At 41.2% G+C, this 16,093-nt stretch overlaps 1 protein-coding gene across 1 annotated transcript in view; it reads left to right on the forward strand.

Moving 5' to 3' along the window:
• cep290 (centrosomal protein 290) overlaps positions 1–16,093 on the forward strand; it is an 84,660-nt gene that overhangs the window by 46,649 nt on the left and 21,918 nt on the right. The window contains 9 exon segments of the mRNA XM_079684574.1: position 148; positions 154–255; positions 792–926; positions 1,018–1,287; positions 3,670–3,777; positions 5,815–6,014; positions 10,900–11,113; positions 11,983–12,120; positions 14,961–15,182. Coding sequence (XP_079540700.1) covers position 148; positions 154–255; positions 792–926; positions 1,018–1,287; positions 3,670–3,777; positions 5,815–6,014; positions 10,900–11,113; positions 11,983–12,120; positions 14,961–15,182 — 1,390 coding nt within the window.

A 16,093-nucleotide genomic window follows, 5' to 3' on the forward strand; every position in this document is an offset into this window, starting at 1 on the left:
GGAGAGAAATCAAGATATTAAGTCCTCACATTTCCAACCGCCTCACTTCCTAAGGTGCTTTTAAGTTGAGGCAGGGTATCAGTAGTATTGTAGTATTCAAGAACATGTCAAGGTAATCCAGAATACGTCTCTATTGGCCATGTCTAGCTTCAGGAGGAACACCAGCTGGCTCATGATCAGCGAGAGGTGGAGCTGGAGCGCCAACTGGAGCAGTACGAGAAACACCAGAGTGAAATACTGAGCACTTCGGAAAAGGTAAACTTATTTACAGAGGGAATCATTCAGACTGCTGATAGATGTGTATATAACTGACCCTTTGCACTCTGGTTAGACGCTCTTAATTTCGTTACACTCTTTAGGGCTGCACGATTTTGGAAAAAATCTAATTGCGATTTTTTTTGACAAATATTGCGATTTGATTTGCGATATTTGTTTTTAAGCGACCCAACGGAAGTCGGAGCCGGAGTTATGGCCGCATTTTACATTATTGTAAAATGTGGCCATAACTCCGGCTAGGAAGGTCGTATCAACGTGCTCCCATAAAAAAAAAAGTTAAAAAAAAGAAAGAAAGAAAAAATGTAAAAAAAAATTGGCAGGCGTTGCGATTTGATATTCGCATCATTTCAAATCGCGATTTTGATTTAAAATCGATTAATCGTTCAGCCCTACACTCTGCTTACATTATGTAATGACAATAAATTAATCTAATCTAAAGTAAGAGCAAACAAAGCATGATTATTTAGAATGAGACTGTGTTGCTTTGGAGAATAACTATATTTCTTTGTTTTCAGTATGAGTATGGTACAGGATCCCTTCCAGACCAGAGTCTTCCTCTCGCTCATCAGCTGGAGTTTGCGTTGGGTAAAGTCAGAGAGCATGCCCGCACCATTTTGGAAACACAGGCCACCTGCAAACATCTGGATGAGGTATTCTACTCAGTCCCCTATTTGTACAATCACTATTCCTCATAAATAAAAGGCAGAGCGTATCGTCTGAATTATTACTCCTTTTATGCAGAAGTTGAAGGAGAAAGAAGCCGCTCTGTGGAAGGCAGAACAGAACATTGTTTCCAGAGATCGAGTGATCAACGAGCTGCGACTTCGCCTCCCGGCCTCTGCCAACAGAGAGCGGCTGCTAGCTGACCTGAAGAAGCACGAGGAGGGTCAGCCGGAGGGTCAGCGCACCCTGAAGCTGGCCCGCCAGACCATCAAAGACCTCCAGGGGCGCATCGACAAGAAGGAAGACGTGCTGAAGAAGTACCAGAAGCAGTTAACTCAAGCCAGACAGGTACAGTGATATGTTTCATATGCTTTTATTCATTTTTCTTAAACAACACATACAGTGTCAAAGACAAAACAAACAGGTGTGCAGGTTGTCAAAAATGTTAACCCCCCCCCCCCCCCAACAGAATAAGACTAGATTAATAGTACATAAACATTTAAAATGATAGACAGACATATGGTGGAAATCACAGCAAAAAGAAACATAAGTAGGTTGAGATAAATGTTAGTTATAGTAACTCTGTTCAAATTCAGTTTTAAAAAATAAATAAAAAATGATGAATCCGTTCAAACTTTCCATGTATGTTAAAAATGGTTCCCATGATTTCATACGCTTTTAAAATGTTGTGAGCTTGACAGACATAGCAAAGAAAACTGTAGGTCGTAAATCGTCAGGCGTTAAAGGGAACAGATCAAAAACTGTTGTATGTATATTAACAAATATAGTGTCGAAAAAAGTGAGATTTAAGAAAATATATGTATGGACATTTTTTACTTTTAGAAAGTAATTAAAACTCAAGTAAATTAAGAAAAGGTTCTCTGATAAAAGACGATCATTTACTCAGCCCTGATCAGATTGTTCCAGAGCCTTGGGGCCCTGACTGAATACGCCCGTTAAGTTGTCTCTCTGTATCAGAAGATGTTAATAAAAATGGCTGCCTGAGGATCTCAAAGAACCTACTGGCGCATAGTAGGGGTGTAACGATAACGATAGACATCAATTATTTAAACGATATAATCCATTCCATTGACAATCAATATCATTATAATCATCCTCCTTCCTTTTGAATTTCCCATTGCACGTCTTTCTCACCATGTTTTTGTCCAAGTGCATTTGCAAACATAAGACATGTGACGGGTGTATTGTAATTTCAGATCAAATGAACTTATTGACTCAAACGGGCATATGTTATCGCTTCATAAATGAGCATATGATATTGTTCAATCCAAGTTGTATTGGGGTAGATTTAGTGATAATAGCAAATATAGATGTTAACCCTTCTGTTTAGGAGGCGTGTGGTGCAGTGGGTTAGTGCGTTAGTGTTGGGATCAGGGGAGCACAGGTTCAAACCCCACTGCAGTCAGCATGTCGTTGTGTCCCTGGGCAACACACTTCACCCCAAATTGCTCCTGTGGGGATTGTCCAAAGTATTGAGTATGTAGGTCCCTTTGGATAAAAACGTCTAAAAAGTGTAACATGTCATGTGTTGTGTTGTGTTCGAAAGCTGTTACCCTTCATGGTGTTCGCGGGTACATTTTGACCCAAGATTTATCTCAGTCCAAAACACAAAAAAAAAATGACTATCATCCAATATTGTTTTAACTACATCATTACTAACTTATAATGCATTCATAACCGTACAATCCTGTTGTCATTTCATGTTATGGCCCCAAAACACATTACACCGCATTTTGAACACGTGCATGTGTGAGTTCAGGTTCAAGTGTTAGTGCACATATTCTTTGAGAAAGGTGGAGTTCCCGTGTGGCGAGGGGGGGGGGGGGTGCAGAGGGAGGGGAGACCAGGTGCATGTTGCGAAAATATTATTGTTACAGTGGATGAAGGGGGAGGGGAAGGGGTGTCTAAAGTCTAAGATGAATCTTGATTGGGCCAAATTTGACCCCGAGTCACTCACAACAATTCTGCTGGCCCGTACACCAAATTATACACTACTATTTTGAGAGACCTTCAGACTTGGCAAAAATGGTCAAAATCAGTTTTGTAGAGTTGATATAGCTGCTGTGGAGGATATCATGAAGCCTCCATAAAACACTGAACACACCATAAGGGTTGAAGGAGTGGTTCAATATCCGGTTTGACTTGTGATTTACACACGCCGGAGATAAAGCAGGCCATGAGAACCTAAAAGCAATGATTGAAATGTATACTTAAACTTCCTGGAAGCCAGTGTAAGGTAAACACGTAAGTCATGTGATAAATTGTCTTGTCTCGCCTGTCGCCGATCAATGTAATCTTTGGTTTGGCATGTGCATTCCTGGCATGTAAAATAGTGTGTCATTAAAACAGACGGGTAGTATCTTTTGATGTTTCTCTAAGATGGTAATAATTAGCTGTGGTGAGTAAAAACTAAATGACTGCCAACACCAGGATTCCCTGAAACCGGTTTCATAGGAACTGAGAAAGTGAATCGGCTGGTGTTCTCCAAGTGATTTTTCCTTTTGCAGTTTGTTTATAAATGTCTTTGATCTCAAAAGACTGAAATCTAAGTTTTTTTAGCAGCTATTTCCACATAAATATTCCGCCCCTTATCTACTGGCCACTTTTTATGATTGGCTCTTGTCTTTAGAAACCTGGTTTAGATTTAAGAATAACAATTATCCTTTTATATTCAAAGTGTTTCTTTCAACTTCACCTTTTCAATCACAGGACCAGGAGGACATGATAAAGAGACATCAGGAGGAGATGAAAAGTTTGCATGAGAAGTTGGACTTTCAAACGGACACCTCTCTCGACCGCTTCAAACAGACGGCAATGGTACGCACTTATCCATGTCTAACCTTTAGAACCTTTTTCTTTTCAGGTCAGTTTTTTAGTTACAGCCACAGCAGTTGGTGCAGGTATAGTCCTTAACATCAGAAATGATTGGACTTAAAGGAGTCTTCACTTCTTGATACGGATGTCCCGATCACCTTTTTTTGCTCCCGATCCGATTCCGATCATTTGATTTTGACAATTTGCCGATACCGATTTTTCCCGATCCGATCTTTATGCAATGCATTAAGAGAAAAAAAAGCATTCAAGTTGTCCCTTAAGGTTATTTTTTTATTTAAATTTGATATTCTATCCAACATGGATATAGCTTCTTTCTTTCACAGCAGCATTGGATCAGTTCAGTTGTGCAGCATTGGATCAGTTCAGTTGTGCAGCATTGGATCAAAACAAAATAAAGCTTATCAGTACTCGTTAGCTTACTGCTACAATTAGACACTGCGCCCACTCTGTTGCCAGATTTGAGAGAAATAAGCAACCAGGTCTATGAAAACAAGCCCCAAAGAAGCAACACATACATGGTGTTGTGTAATTTGAAACCAAAACTAAGGCCTCAGGATGACTTTAAGACTTGAACATGGTCATTTTTGTTTTGTAACATTGAATTAAAAAAAATTAAAAAAAAATAAAAAATCCCCATCTCCGATTTTTTTGTCCCGATTCTGATTTTTTTGAAAATCACGTGATCGGCTCCGATCCCCGATCACGTGATCGGATCGGGACATCTCTACTTCTTGAGAAACCATCCCTCTTGCTCGTTATCCCTTTCTCTTTATACATCCATTCATACTGTAGTTAGTTATCATAAATATAGTGAATATCTCAGCAACACAATGCCTACTGTAGACATCTTTAACGTAACTGTCCTTTCCACCATGCAATATAAAAAAACTAAACAAAAAAATAACCAATATAAGGCTGCAGCCATACGGAGACGAAACGCGTCGTATCCACTACAGTTCTCTATCTTATAGACGGTTCGGCCACACGAGGCCGACAGGGGAATGCAGAAACGTTAACGGGTCCCAAGGTGGGTATATATAACGCTCTGGGGGGCCGAACGGCTCCGTGTGTACGCCCTATACGATCATTTCCTGATAACGATGACGCAATAGCCCCGCCTCTCCCCACCTCTGCTGCTCACTGCTGTAGCTTGGTCAGTAGACTAGCTACTGCTACTGCCCATGCTACAGATGTTAGTGCAAAATCTACAGCTCCTCTACCACAACCATCAGCTACAAGTGGACATGGAGAACTAGATGAACTACATGTTGCTAAATCTACTGCGGAGAGTACAGAAGGGCAACCATGGCAACCCGTTCTTATTATACATCCATGTGGCAACCATGCTCGGGGGTCTTCTTCGCTGCTTTTGGTGTTTTTTGTGGCGGAAGTACAGCGCCACTTACAGGCCTGGCATATGTACTACAGCGTCTCCAGCGGGTCGAGCGGTCTCGTGTGGACGGAAGAGAATAATAATAATAATAAATAAATGTGTAGAATAAACAAATAAATAAACAAACATCTCACAAAAATGTCACCTCTTCACATTCTGTTGATAGTTTTCAAGTTATAAACTTAAGTTCTGGCAACATATTTGTTTTACTTTCCACCTTTAAGTCCCTTGGTGTATTTATATGTATGGTGTGTTATAAACAACATGTTACACCTCATTTCCAGTGATTTATGGGATAAATCCTGAGTAATTGAGATGTTCCTCAAAGAGTCTTTTACCACTTTTTGAAATGTGATGTTCTGATTAGTTTGTCAAAGTCAAAAAGTCAAAGTCAACTTTATTGTCAATCTTTCAGTTTGTGTGTACAGACAGAGAGATCGTAATACCGTTTCCCACAATCCCAAATACAAAAAATACAAATATATATATAGAAATATGTATATACCTATATATACACAATCAACAAACACATTTATACATATGCACACATTAAGACTTAAGACATCAATAAAAGCACACGTTTGAAGCAGTGTTTTTAATAATGTATCCTCCATCTTTTTGTCCAGGAGTTGATGAAGAAGCCGAGCATCAGGGTGCCGACCAACAAGCACCTGGAGCGCCTGGCTGAGCTGGAGCAGTCGGTGTCGGAGCAGGACGTCTCGCTTTCCTCCGTCACAGAGAAGCTGAGGCTGAGCCACGCTGAGCTGGAGAGAGAGAGGAGCGCCATGGAAACACTGGCTAAGAAACACGCAGAGGAAACGTCAAAGTGATTATCCCTTTATTAAAAACGTTTTCCTTTCGTCAGCTGTGGGCATTATATTCAAACAGAATTATAATCCTTTATTTCAAGTAGTTTGGTTAATGATGAAATTAATGATAAATGCAATTATTATCAGCAGCAGAGTCCTGTACAGGTTCAGTTTGTCAAAACCAATAAAGCTCTGAACCAGAATCAACATACTACCAGCAATTATCTCCAAAAGTTATCCAGTCCCATAGCAACACCTAAACTAAGACACGCTAACCGCTCTGTAATTAAACTCACAGGCTGCTACACAGTCAGTGGTCCCTGCATGTTATTTGCCGAACATATTCATCATCAGGGTGTCCGCGGGGTCTTAAAGAGTATTAAAAGTTGATCAATCAATTTAGCGAAAATTAAGGCTATTAAAAAGTATTAAACAGCATTTTCCAAGTTATTACATTTTGTAGCTTGTTTTCAAAAAGTATATAAATGGTCCAAAGAGGTTGTATTCTACAGTGTGCCTGAATGTAATCATTGCGTAGGTGTGTAGTGTGATTCTGTGTAGTTTATTTATGGCATCCCGTTGGATTTGACGTCTGAACAGGACATCGCTCGCTCACTGCTTGATAGCCCGAAGGCCCGTTTACGCCGGTTGCTAAGCAACATCGTTATGGGGAAATGCAAGTCTGCGTCCAAATGGTTGGAAGATAAGGAGGAAGGACAATCAATACTGTATATAGTCAATGTGAAGTAAAGTGTGTCGCCAAGGTAACCGGTTAGAACTCCAAGTGGCGATGAGGTCTTCAAATGTATGGAAAGGGCCTTAAAAAGGTCTTGAAAGGTTTTACATCTGACTTCAGGATTCCTGCGTATACCCTGGTCATGAATTTGCAGTTTTTTCATACAAAACCACATTTGATACCCCTACAAACTCTTAAACTCCCCTCACTGCCTTATTCAGTTTAAAGAGCTTTATTTTCACGGTGTTTTATACTAGCCTCTCTGTTCTTAAATCACAAATCCAGCCGAGAATAATACCAGACTTCTGATAAGAATATGTCAGGTCTTTACCCTTCCCTGTATCCTCAGTGACACAGCCGCCTAACCAAGACGGACAGAGACTCCTTTTATTTTTCGTCTCATTTCATTAAACCCCAGTTTAATAGATGGCTAATTACACAGTAAAGTTGTAAGGTTGAAATGCCTTAACAGGAATGTACCGGAAGGCACTTTGCTAATGTGTGTCTCATCCAGGATTACATCTAAAGGCCCAATAGTAGAGAAATGACTAGTCCCTGTCAGTTCAGCCGTTCAGAGTCTACTAAAAGTACAGTTTAAAGCCTGAAATACTCCCTGAACCCCCTTTCTCAACAGATGGCCTTGAATAACTTCAAATACCACCATTTAAAGGTTTCCTATCTGTATGCAACAACACATTTCCTTGTTCGCTTTCTAAATGAAACATACAGGTTTCTGCACCATTACACTTCAATGAAGAGAGGGAACAAGCTGTCACTTTCAGACCGTTTGGAATAACACGATTTGAACAACCTTAAAGTGATTTAATGGGCAGTTGAAAAGGTTAATAGGTTAGTTAAATCAGCCAAATCACTGAAGTTAATGAAAAGATGCTTTCAGGGGTTCAGCAGGTCATTGGGGTCGGCCGAGGACATTCTGAATGACATGAATGGGAGTGAGCAAAACATGTTTTGATAGTTAATAAAATGCAGCACTATTTAATACTTTAACTACCTCTCAAAGGACAAGGTCACTCAGCATTTCTCAACTGCCAATAAATGTTGAATGTGAGATAGAGTATATTGTAAAATTGTATCAAGATAAGCTATGTAGAATGTCAGAAGGTGTTATTAATATATAGTTCATGCAAAGTTTATGCCCACACACACACACACACACACACACACACACACACACACACACACACACACACACACACACACACACACACACACACACACACACACACACACACACACATTTCAGCATCCTTGAGTTTAAAACTGGCTGCCGAAGCGTGGAAAAAATATACAATTGCATTCTAGGCCCAATCAAATGCAAAACATTACATTTGATTTTACTGTAACCGTACAGCGCTTACATATTCAGTTTCACAGGGGGAGTTGTCCCAGTATAAAACCTTAAGATGTTCTCACTTCTATTAAACTGGAACTTTATTTACCGAATGTAACAGAAATGTATTTTTTTCGATGCTTACTGCAGGCAAACATAGAAACAATGTTGGTGAGGTAAAGTGGGGCAAAAAAGTATTTAGTCAGCCACCAATTGTGCAAGTTCTCCCACTTAAAAAGATGAGAGAGGCCTGTCATTTCATCCTAGGTATACCTCAACTATGAGAGACAAAATGAGAAACAAAATCCAGAAAATCACATTGTCTGATTTTTAAATAATTTATTTGCAAATTATGGTGGGAAATAAGGTCACCTAAAAACAACCAAGATGTCTGTCTCTCACAGACCTGTAACTTCTTCTTTAAGAGCCTCCTCTGTCCTCCACTTGTTAACTGTATTAATGGCACCTGTTTGAACTCGTTATCAGTATAAAAGACACCTGTCCACAACCTCAAACAGTCACACTCCAAACTCCACTATGGCCAAGACCAAAGAGCTGTCAAAGGACACCAGAAACAAAATTGTAGACCTGCACCAGGCTGGGAAGACTCAATCTGCAATAGGTAAGCAGCTTGGTGTGAAGAAATCAACTGTGGGAGCAATTATCAGAAAATGGAAGACATACAAGACCACTGATAATCTCCCTCGATCTGGGGCTCCACGCAAGATCTCACCCCGTGGGGTCAAAATGATCACAAGGACGGTGAGCAAAAATCCCAGAACCACACGGGGGGACCTAGTCAATGACCTGCAGAGAGCTGGGACCAAAGTAACAAAGGCTACCATCAGTAACACACTACGCCACCAGGGACTCAAATCCTGCAGTGCCAGATGTTTCCCCCTGCTTAAGCCAGTACATGTCCAGGCCCGTCTGAAGTTTGCTAGAGAGCATTTAGATGATCCAGAAGAGGACTGGGAGAATGTCATATGGTCAGATGAAACCAAAATATAACTTTTTGGTAAAAATTCAACTAGACGTGTTTGGAGCAGAAAGAACGCTGAGTTGCATCCAAAGAACACCTACTGTGAAACATGGGGGTGGAAACATCATGCTTTGGGGCTGTTTTTCTGCAAAGGGACCAGGACGACTGATCCGTGTAAAGGAAAGAATGAATGGGGCCATTGTATCGTGAGATTTTGAGTGACAACCTCCTTCCATCAGCAAGGGCATTGAAGATGAAACGTGGCTGGGTCTTTCAGCATGACAATGATCCCAAACACACCGCCCGGGCAACGAAGGAGTGGCTTCGTAAGAAGCATCTCAAGGTCCTGGAGTGGCCTAGCCAGTCTCCAGATCTCAACCCCATAGAAAATCTGTGGAGGGAGTTGAAAGTCCGTGTTGCCCAGCGACAGCCCCAAAACATCACTGCTCTAGAGGAGATCTGCATGGAGGGATGGGCCAAAATAGCAGCAACAGTGTGTGAAAACCTTGTGAAGACTTACAGAAAACGTTTGACCTCTGTCATTGCCAACAAAGGGTATATAACAAAGTATTGAGATGAACTTTTGTTATTGACCGAATACTTATTTTCCACCATCATTTGCAAATAAATTCTTTAAAAATCAGACAATGTGATTTTATGGATTTTTTTTTTTCTCATTCTGTCTCATAGTTGAGGTATACCTAAGATGAAAGTTACAGGCCTCTCTCATCTTTTTAAGTGGGAGAACTTGCACAATTGGTGGCTGACTAAATACTTTTTTGCTTTCACCACACTTCCTTGTTGTCATGACAGCCCGTCCAAAACAAGGAGCTAAAAACATTTATCTAAGATCTCTTCAAAGCTACCAGACTTTAAAAATGATGAAATAGCTTACCTGCCTTTTTGTTATTCCTGTCAGTTTTCTCCAAACTACAGGGCGTTTGTTTTCATGTCTTTAATCATGACTATACCCTGCTATACCCCCTTGATAGCACATTAGCTACAGAACACAACAGACACATGGTCAGTAGAAAATGCCCCCGAGCTGGTCAGAGTCAGTGGTAATGACGTGGACTTGACGTAGATAAAAGCAGTCCTAAAAAACTGTTATAATAACAGTTAAAGAAGACATGTTATGCTGATGTTCAGGTGTATATCAGTATGTAGTGTCTCTACTTTAAAGAGTCCTCTCCTGCTGATGTTCAGGTGTATATCAGTATGTAGTGTCTCTACTTTAAAGAGTCCTCTCCTGCTGATGTTCAGGTGTATATCAGTATGTAGTGTCTCTACTTTAAAGAGTCCTCTGCTGCTGATGTTCAGGTGTATATCAGTATGTAGTGTCTCTACTTTAAAGAATCCTCTCCTGCTGATGTTCAGGTGTATATCAGTATGTAGTGTCTCTACTTTAAAGAGTCCTCTCCTAGTGTCTCCACTGGGACATGTCTCCATGCTTTAATGTTCAAAAAGCTCTTTATTTTTCTCATACTGTCTGTGCTGCAGCACCTCTTTTCACCCTCTGTCTGAAACCAGAGCCCAGTCTGCTCTGATTGGTTAGCTGGCCGGCTCTGTTGTGATTGGTCAACTGCTCAGAGATGTCCCACCCCTTAGCCTATCACGTACAATGTGTTGTAGCACTAGACCTAAGATTGTCATCAACATACACTGTAGCTATGTACGTATGAAAAATAAAAGCCTTGAACCGATTGAAGTGCAAGTTTACCATTTACCATATAACACACTACAGGAAAGGGACAACCCCTAAAAAGCATAATAAGGCCCCTTTATAACATCTGCTTCCTTTTAAAACACACTAACAGCGGTGATTGGTTGCAGGTTGGAGGAGCACCATGCCTCCCAGGTGAAGGCTCTGACCGGTGACAGTGAGGATCAGACGAACAGAATCGCCCAGATGGAGAAGGAGATGACCTTCCTCCAAACTGAGCTGTCTGCCCAGAAGGAGGCCAACGTGCGCTCCCCCAGCAACACCATGAAGAACCTGGTGGACCGACTGAAGGCTCAGCTCACCCAGAGAGAGAAACAGCTCAAGGTTCTTTTATCACATAAGTTCACTTCATGGATGTATAAAGAGATATGGATACAGTGTTGGAGGCGGGGCCACGTTCATGTCCATGAAAGTGGCTTTTTGTAAACATAAACTGGCCTCTTGGAAAACAAAAATACCCAAAATCTTCACCCTGAGAGTATGTGCACTTGCATTTTCCTTAAGCCCCGCCTCCCATTTGATTTAAGCCAGTGTCAGGGCCGGTCTCACCTCAGTCAGATTGAATCTAGAGGTTCAGGGGGTTAATGTGCTCTTCTGTAAATCAGGGGATTACCGGTTCAGTCCCACACCGGCTGTAAACCTGTCGAAGTGTCTCTGAGTAAGATAACTAACCCCAATTGTTTCCAGAAGACATGTCTATGTTATTAGTGTATGTAAGTCCATCGGTCGACAAGAGTCAACACCCTGCTCACTTCCTGTGGGCCTGGTTTACTTGTCCCTTCTAGGTGGTCTGTCAAATAATGGTGCAACATAACATATGGTTTTTAGTCTGCCTTGATAAAATAGCCAGATTAATCTCTATGAGGAACTACTGCTCCCTCCCAGTCCACAGATGTGCCTCACAGGTGATCTGGGGTCAGTAAATCTTGACCTGGATGTGTATCCTGCCGGTACTGAAACATTAATTACGTTTGAATAATTACTACTTTTCAGCATCGGGATTAATAAAAGTGATTTAATAATCTTTCATAACTCCAGCCAAGTATTTGTCACTACTTACAGAAGAAGATGTTGCTTATCAAGTATCAAAGAAGAAGAAGTGGATGATTCATTTACTGTGAAATGACGTGTGATAACTGCACTCATCAGATGTATGTTATCTGGCTTCTCTCTGCTCTCTGTTGTGTTTCCAGGCTCTCAGTAAAGCTCTGCTGGAGCTGCGGGCGGAGATGACGTCTGCCGCCGAGAGTCAAGTCATTGCCGGCGCTGCTCAGAGAGAGGAGAGTCTCAACGTTCAGATGCTGGTGGACAGGCACACCAAAGACCTTAAGGTACTCAATCAAGTCAGACTGAAGCATCCTTTGTGCTCCAGTCAGTCCTCACAGAGCTGAATCCCACATCAAATGCACGCTGAAGGCTCGAGCATGTTTTCTCTCAGTGATTGTGATGTAATGTTAAATGTTTGTTGTTTGTTTTTCATGTATTGTGTCTTGATGTTTGTCTGTTGATGTTACACATGTAGCTGCTGTGATGGAAGTAGCATTTCAGACTTGATCTGACCATTCAAGTATTATTGTATCGTAAGGTGGGAGCCCTTCATTATAATGACAGACATGCACGTCGTACTGTACATACATGCCAACCTTTCCAAATCCAAAAGAGGTAGGTTTGCACGTGGCAAATGTGCACGCCCCAAATGAGGTAATCAGAAGAAATGGAACCCCAGAAATTACACGTATAAAGTAAACCATGTATTTAACATATATTGCATCATTTTATGCATTTTTCTGAAAAAGTGTTAGTTTGGTAAACAGTGACATCAACGACATGTCTGGTCTGTAAAATGCCCGAAAAGTAAATTAATGGGAGATAAATATCCCAAAGTCTCCACATTTTGTTATATTTTTAATGTGTTACTGGTCCTCTTTCAGTTGAGACAGTGTGTAGATGAAGGATGTGTCAGGATGTAGGAAAGCTAGAACTCTTGTGTGAATGTTATGTTGTTGACATATTAGAGTCAAAGGTTTGCTCAGAGCGAAATATCTTTGTGTTGCGCCATAAATCAGAAAACACTGCATTAAAAAAGTCATTTCCTGCATGTTTTTACTCATAAAGTGTGATATAAATAATGTACAGGCTTTCAGATTGCTGTAGTTCACTAAACAGAAACATTAACGACATGTTAGGTGTTGAAAATGTCAGAAAAAATTAAAGAATGGGAGGTAGATACCTGGGAGCTTCAGGTGTCTTTCAGTCGCCAACATGTGTTTTCGAGACACTGATATTAACGGGGAAACCCTGCAGGAATCAAAATGCCTCGTCTCTGTTCCCCTGACTCATTTGGGAGTGATTACCCATCAGCCCCGGGGGTAACGCTGCCTTTCCTCTGCACGTTGTTTCACTTTCAGAAACACAGAGGACCGCTTGTATGATGGGATCACAGACACGCTGCAAACGATGTCCGCCAAAAATCGAGTCCAGTGTCTTTGGAGTGTCATTTCTTATTTGTTATAGTTTGGGAAGATTGAAAATTGAAATTGGAAATTCGGTAGGGAAAGCCAGCTAAGTCGGTAGGCGGTAGAAACATGTCAAAAGCGGTAGACTACCGCTAGGGCTGCACGATTTTGGGAAAAAATCTAATTGCGATTTTTCTGACCGATATTGCGATTTGATTTGCGATATTTGTTTTTAAGCGACCCAACGGAAGTTTATTGTAAAATGCGGCCATATCTCCGGCTAGGAAGGTCGCATCAACGTGCTCCTGTCTCTAGCACCCCCGCAGCCCGAGCTACGAGTGAAAGAACTAAACTTACATGAAACTTCCATTGGGTTGCTTTAAAGTCAAGCTTCAGTTTAAGATTCACCCTGTAATAGAAACATGTGATGGAGCATTACTAACCTGACTCAGATGGTTTCACCAAACCATCGAGGAGAGCTCCACTGGAAGCCATTTGGAAAAGGCAGGCACTTTCAAAACACTTGGCAGGTGATTGGATCAATCTGTCTATCACCTTCTGTCATGGGCCACTTCTGATTGGTTAACAATGGCTGGTACACGTGGAGCACAGCACTTCTGATTGGTGTGGATGACTGACACACAAGAAGGACAAAAAAATAAACAAAAAAATGTAAAAACATTTATTTAAAAAAAAATCTGCCCTAACTACCGCCCAAATCGGTGGGGTCGGCAGGTATGGTCGTATTTAATTTCACACATTTAGGAATAGCTGTTGATCTTATAAACTGACATAAAGAAAGCTTGGGACGCGTGTTATGATTATATTTCCTATAAAGAAACAGAAAAGAATCGACAATGTTCCCAGTAAAGACATCAAGTCGACTCCAATGTGGCTTTATTCCTTTGATTAAACACCACGACACCTCATTTGAGTCAGATATTAAAAGTCAGTAGATAAAAAAACGTACTATTTTTGATATAGTTTAAAAAAAAAATGTGTATTCATCTGTATAGTATAATCTGACAGACAGTTGTATATTCTACATTATGCTAACATATTGTTATATTTGCATTTGCTGGTATTAATAAAATGCCTTTAGCCTTTCCAATACAACCATGTGTTAGTCGGTTTCTCAACAATCTGCTACTTCCTTGTGGTGCCAGTCTGTCTGTGTGTGTACTAGTAAAGCGTGATTGAGTCTGACTCAGTAATGGGGACAATGATTTCAAAATTGGTCCAGTATTGAGTCAAAAAGGGGCTGCAATACAGTTGGAAAAATGACCTTTATAACATACTACAGGAAAGGGGAAACCCATTATTCATTGTGGCTCAAAAGATAGATTGTTGCTCTCAATCGGAAGGTCACAGGTTCGATCCCCATCTCAATGTGTCCTCGGCAATATACCTCTGAATGAACCTCTGAAGCCTTTCTGTGAATGGCTGAATGCTCACTTGTATATGTAAAAGCGCTCTGAGAGTTTGCAAAGACACAAACACACTATAAAAAAAAGCAGTCCAAGGTATTGTGCGATCATTTTGTTGACGAGGGGGGGGGTGATAATGTCTGTAATATGTCGATAATATTTGCACAATATGAAAATCGATAGCATCAAGAAATGGTATGTCGTTTTGGTGTCCAAGAATGGTTAATTAACCCTGATGTACAACAGGTGCAGTTATGTAAGCATCTTCTTGTATGTCTTTTGACGCAGGTGCGGGTGCAAGAACTTAACGAAGAACTTCAATCGGCAAAGGATTCTGCAAGAGCAGCGCGAGGCCGAGAGAACAGCCTGAGAGAGGAAGTGGACGGGCTGACCCAGGATCTGCAGAGGAGTGTCAAGGCTCAGAGACGCATGCAGGCGGAGAGGGAGGAGCAGGAGCAGGAGGTCCAGGAGCTGAAGCAGAAAGCCAAGAGGTTCAGCAGCGCCCTCCAGGTTAGAGCCTCTCAGGGAGCTTCTGATTTATTAGAAAGCACGCAGCTGGGTTAGACTTCAATCTGAAGTGTGTTGTTGCTGCCTTGAAGTGAAGCGCTCAACAGCAGCCACATGACAGCCGATATCAGCTCAACATCATGCGCACAAGACTTTCAGACAATTCAATTGAAATAAATTGAGGAATGCATCGAGAATGGAATTTGACATTATTCTGAGATCTAAGATAAACTTCTCCGGTGGAAACCTAATCAAATTATTCTACTCAGTGCCCTCTAGTCTTTTTTTAAACTTCAGTCCAGATTTGTCTCGGGACTTTGGCTGCACCTCTGTTCCTCATATCTTTTTTACTTTGTATCTGCTTTTTATATTTAAGCAATAGTTCACGACAGGCCGTGGTATATTATATCCATAGGCTGTATATATAAAGATAATATCACAGTTAAGGGGCGTGGTTCGGCCCGACGAATGCAGTTTGCTTTTCAGCCCAACTGTATACAGTTAAATCGACCGGACTTCTGCCGATGTGAGCGTCCTTAACAACGGTCAATAAGTCCTTGCTGGACATTATCCCTTACATGTTTCCATCTTAAAGGTGGGGTAGGTAATGTTGGAGAAACCAGCTCGAGTGCGCTAGAATTTGAAAATACACAGCCGGGAAAAATCTGCCACTTCCTCACAGAGCCCCTCCTCCAACACACACAAACGCGCAAATGACCAATGAGGGCACGAGATAAGTTTGTGCACAGATGGAAGGCTGACAGGCAGGTAGGCCATCCAGTTACTTTAGCCGGGCCGGCTCAGATGATTGGTCGTGCTTTTTACAGTACTACGGCTTCCACAGATGACATTTCTTTATGTATTTTTTGTCCAAGCACTTCAGATATTCATTGCTATCATGGAATATAACAAAA

The sequence above is a fragment of the Notothenia rossii genome (genome assembly GCF_949606895.1).
Source record: "Notothenia rossii genome assembly, chromosome: 5".
Classification (NCBI taxonomy): Eukaryota; Metazoa; Chordata; class Actinopteri; order Perciformes; family Nototheniidae; genus Notothenia; species Notothenia rossii.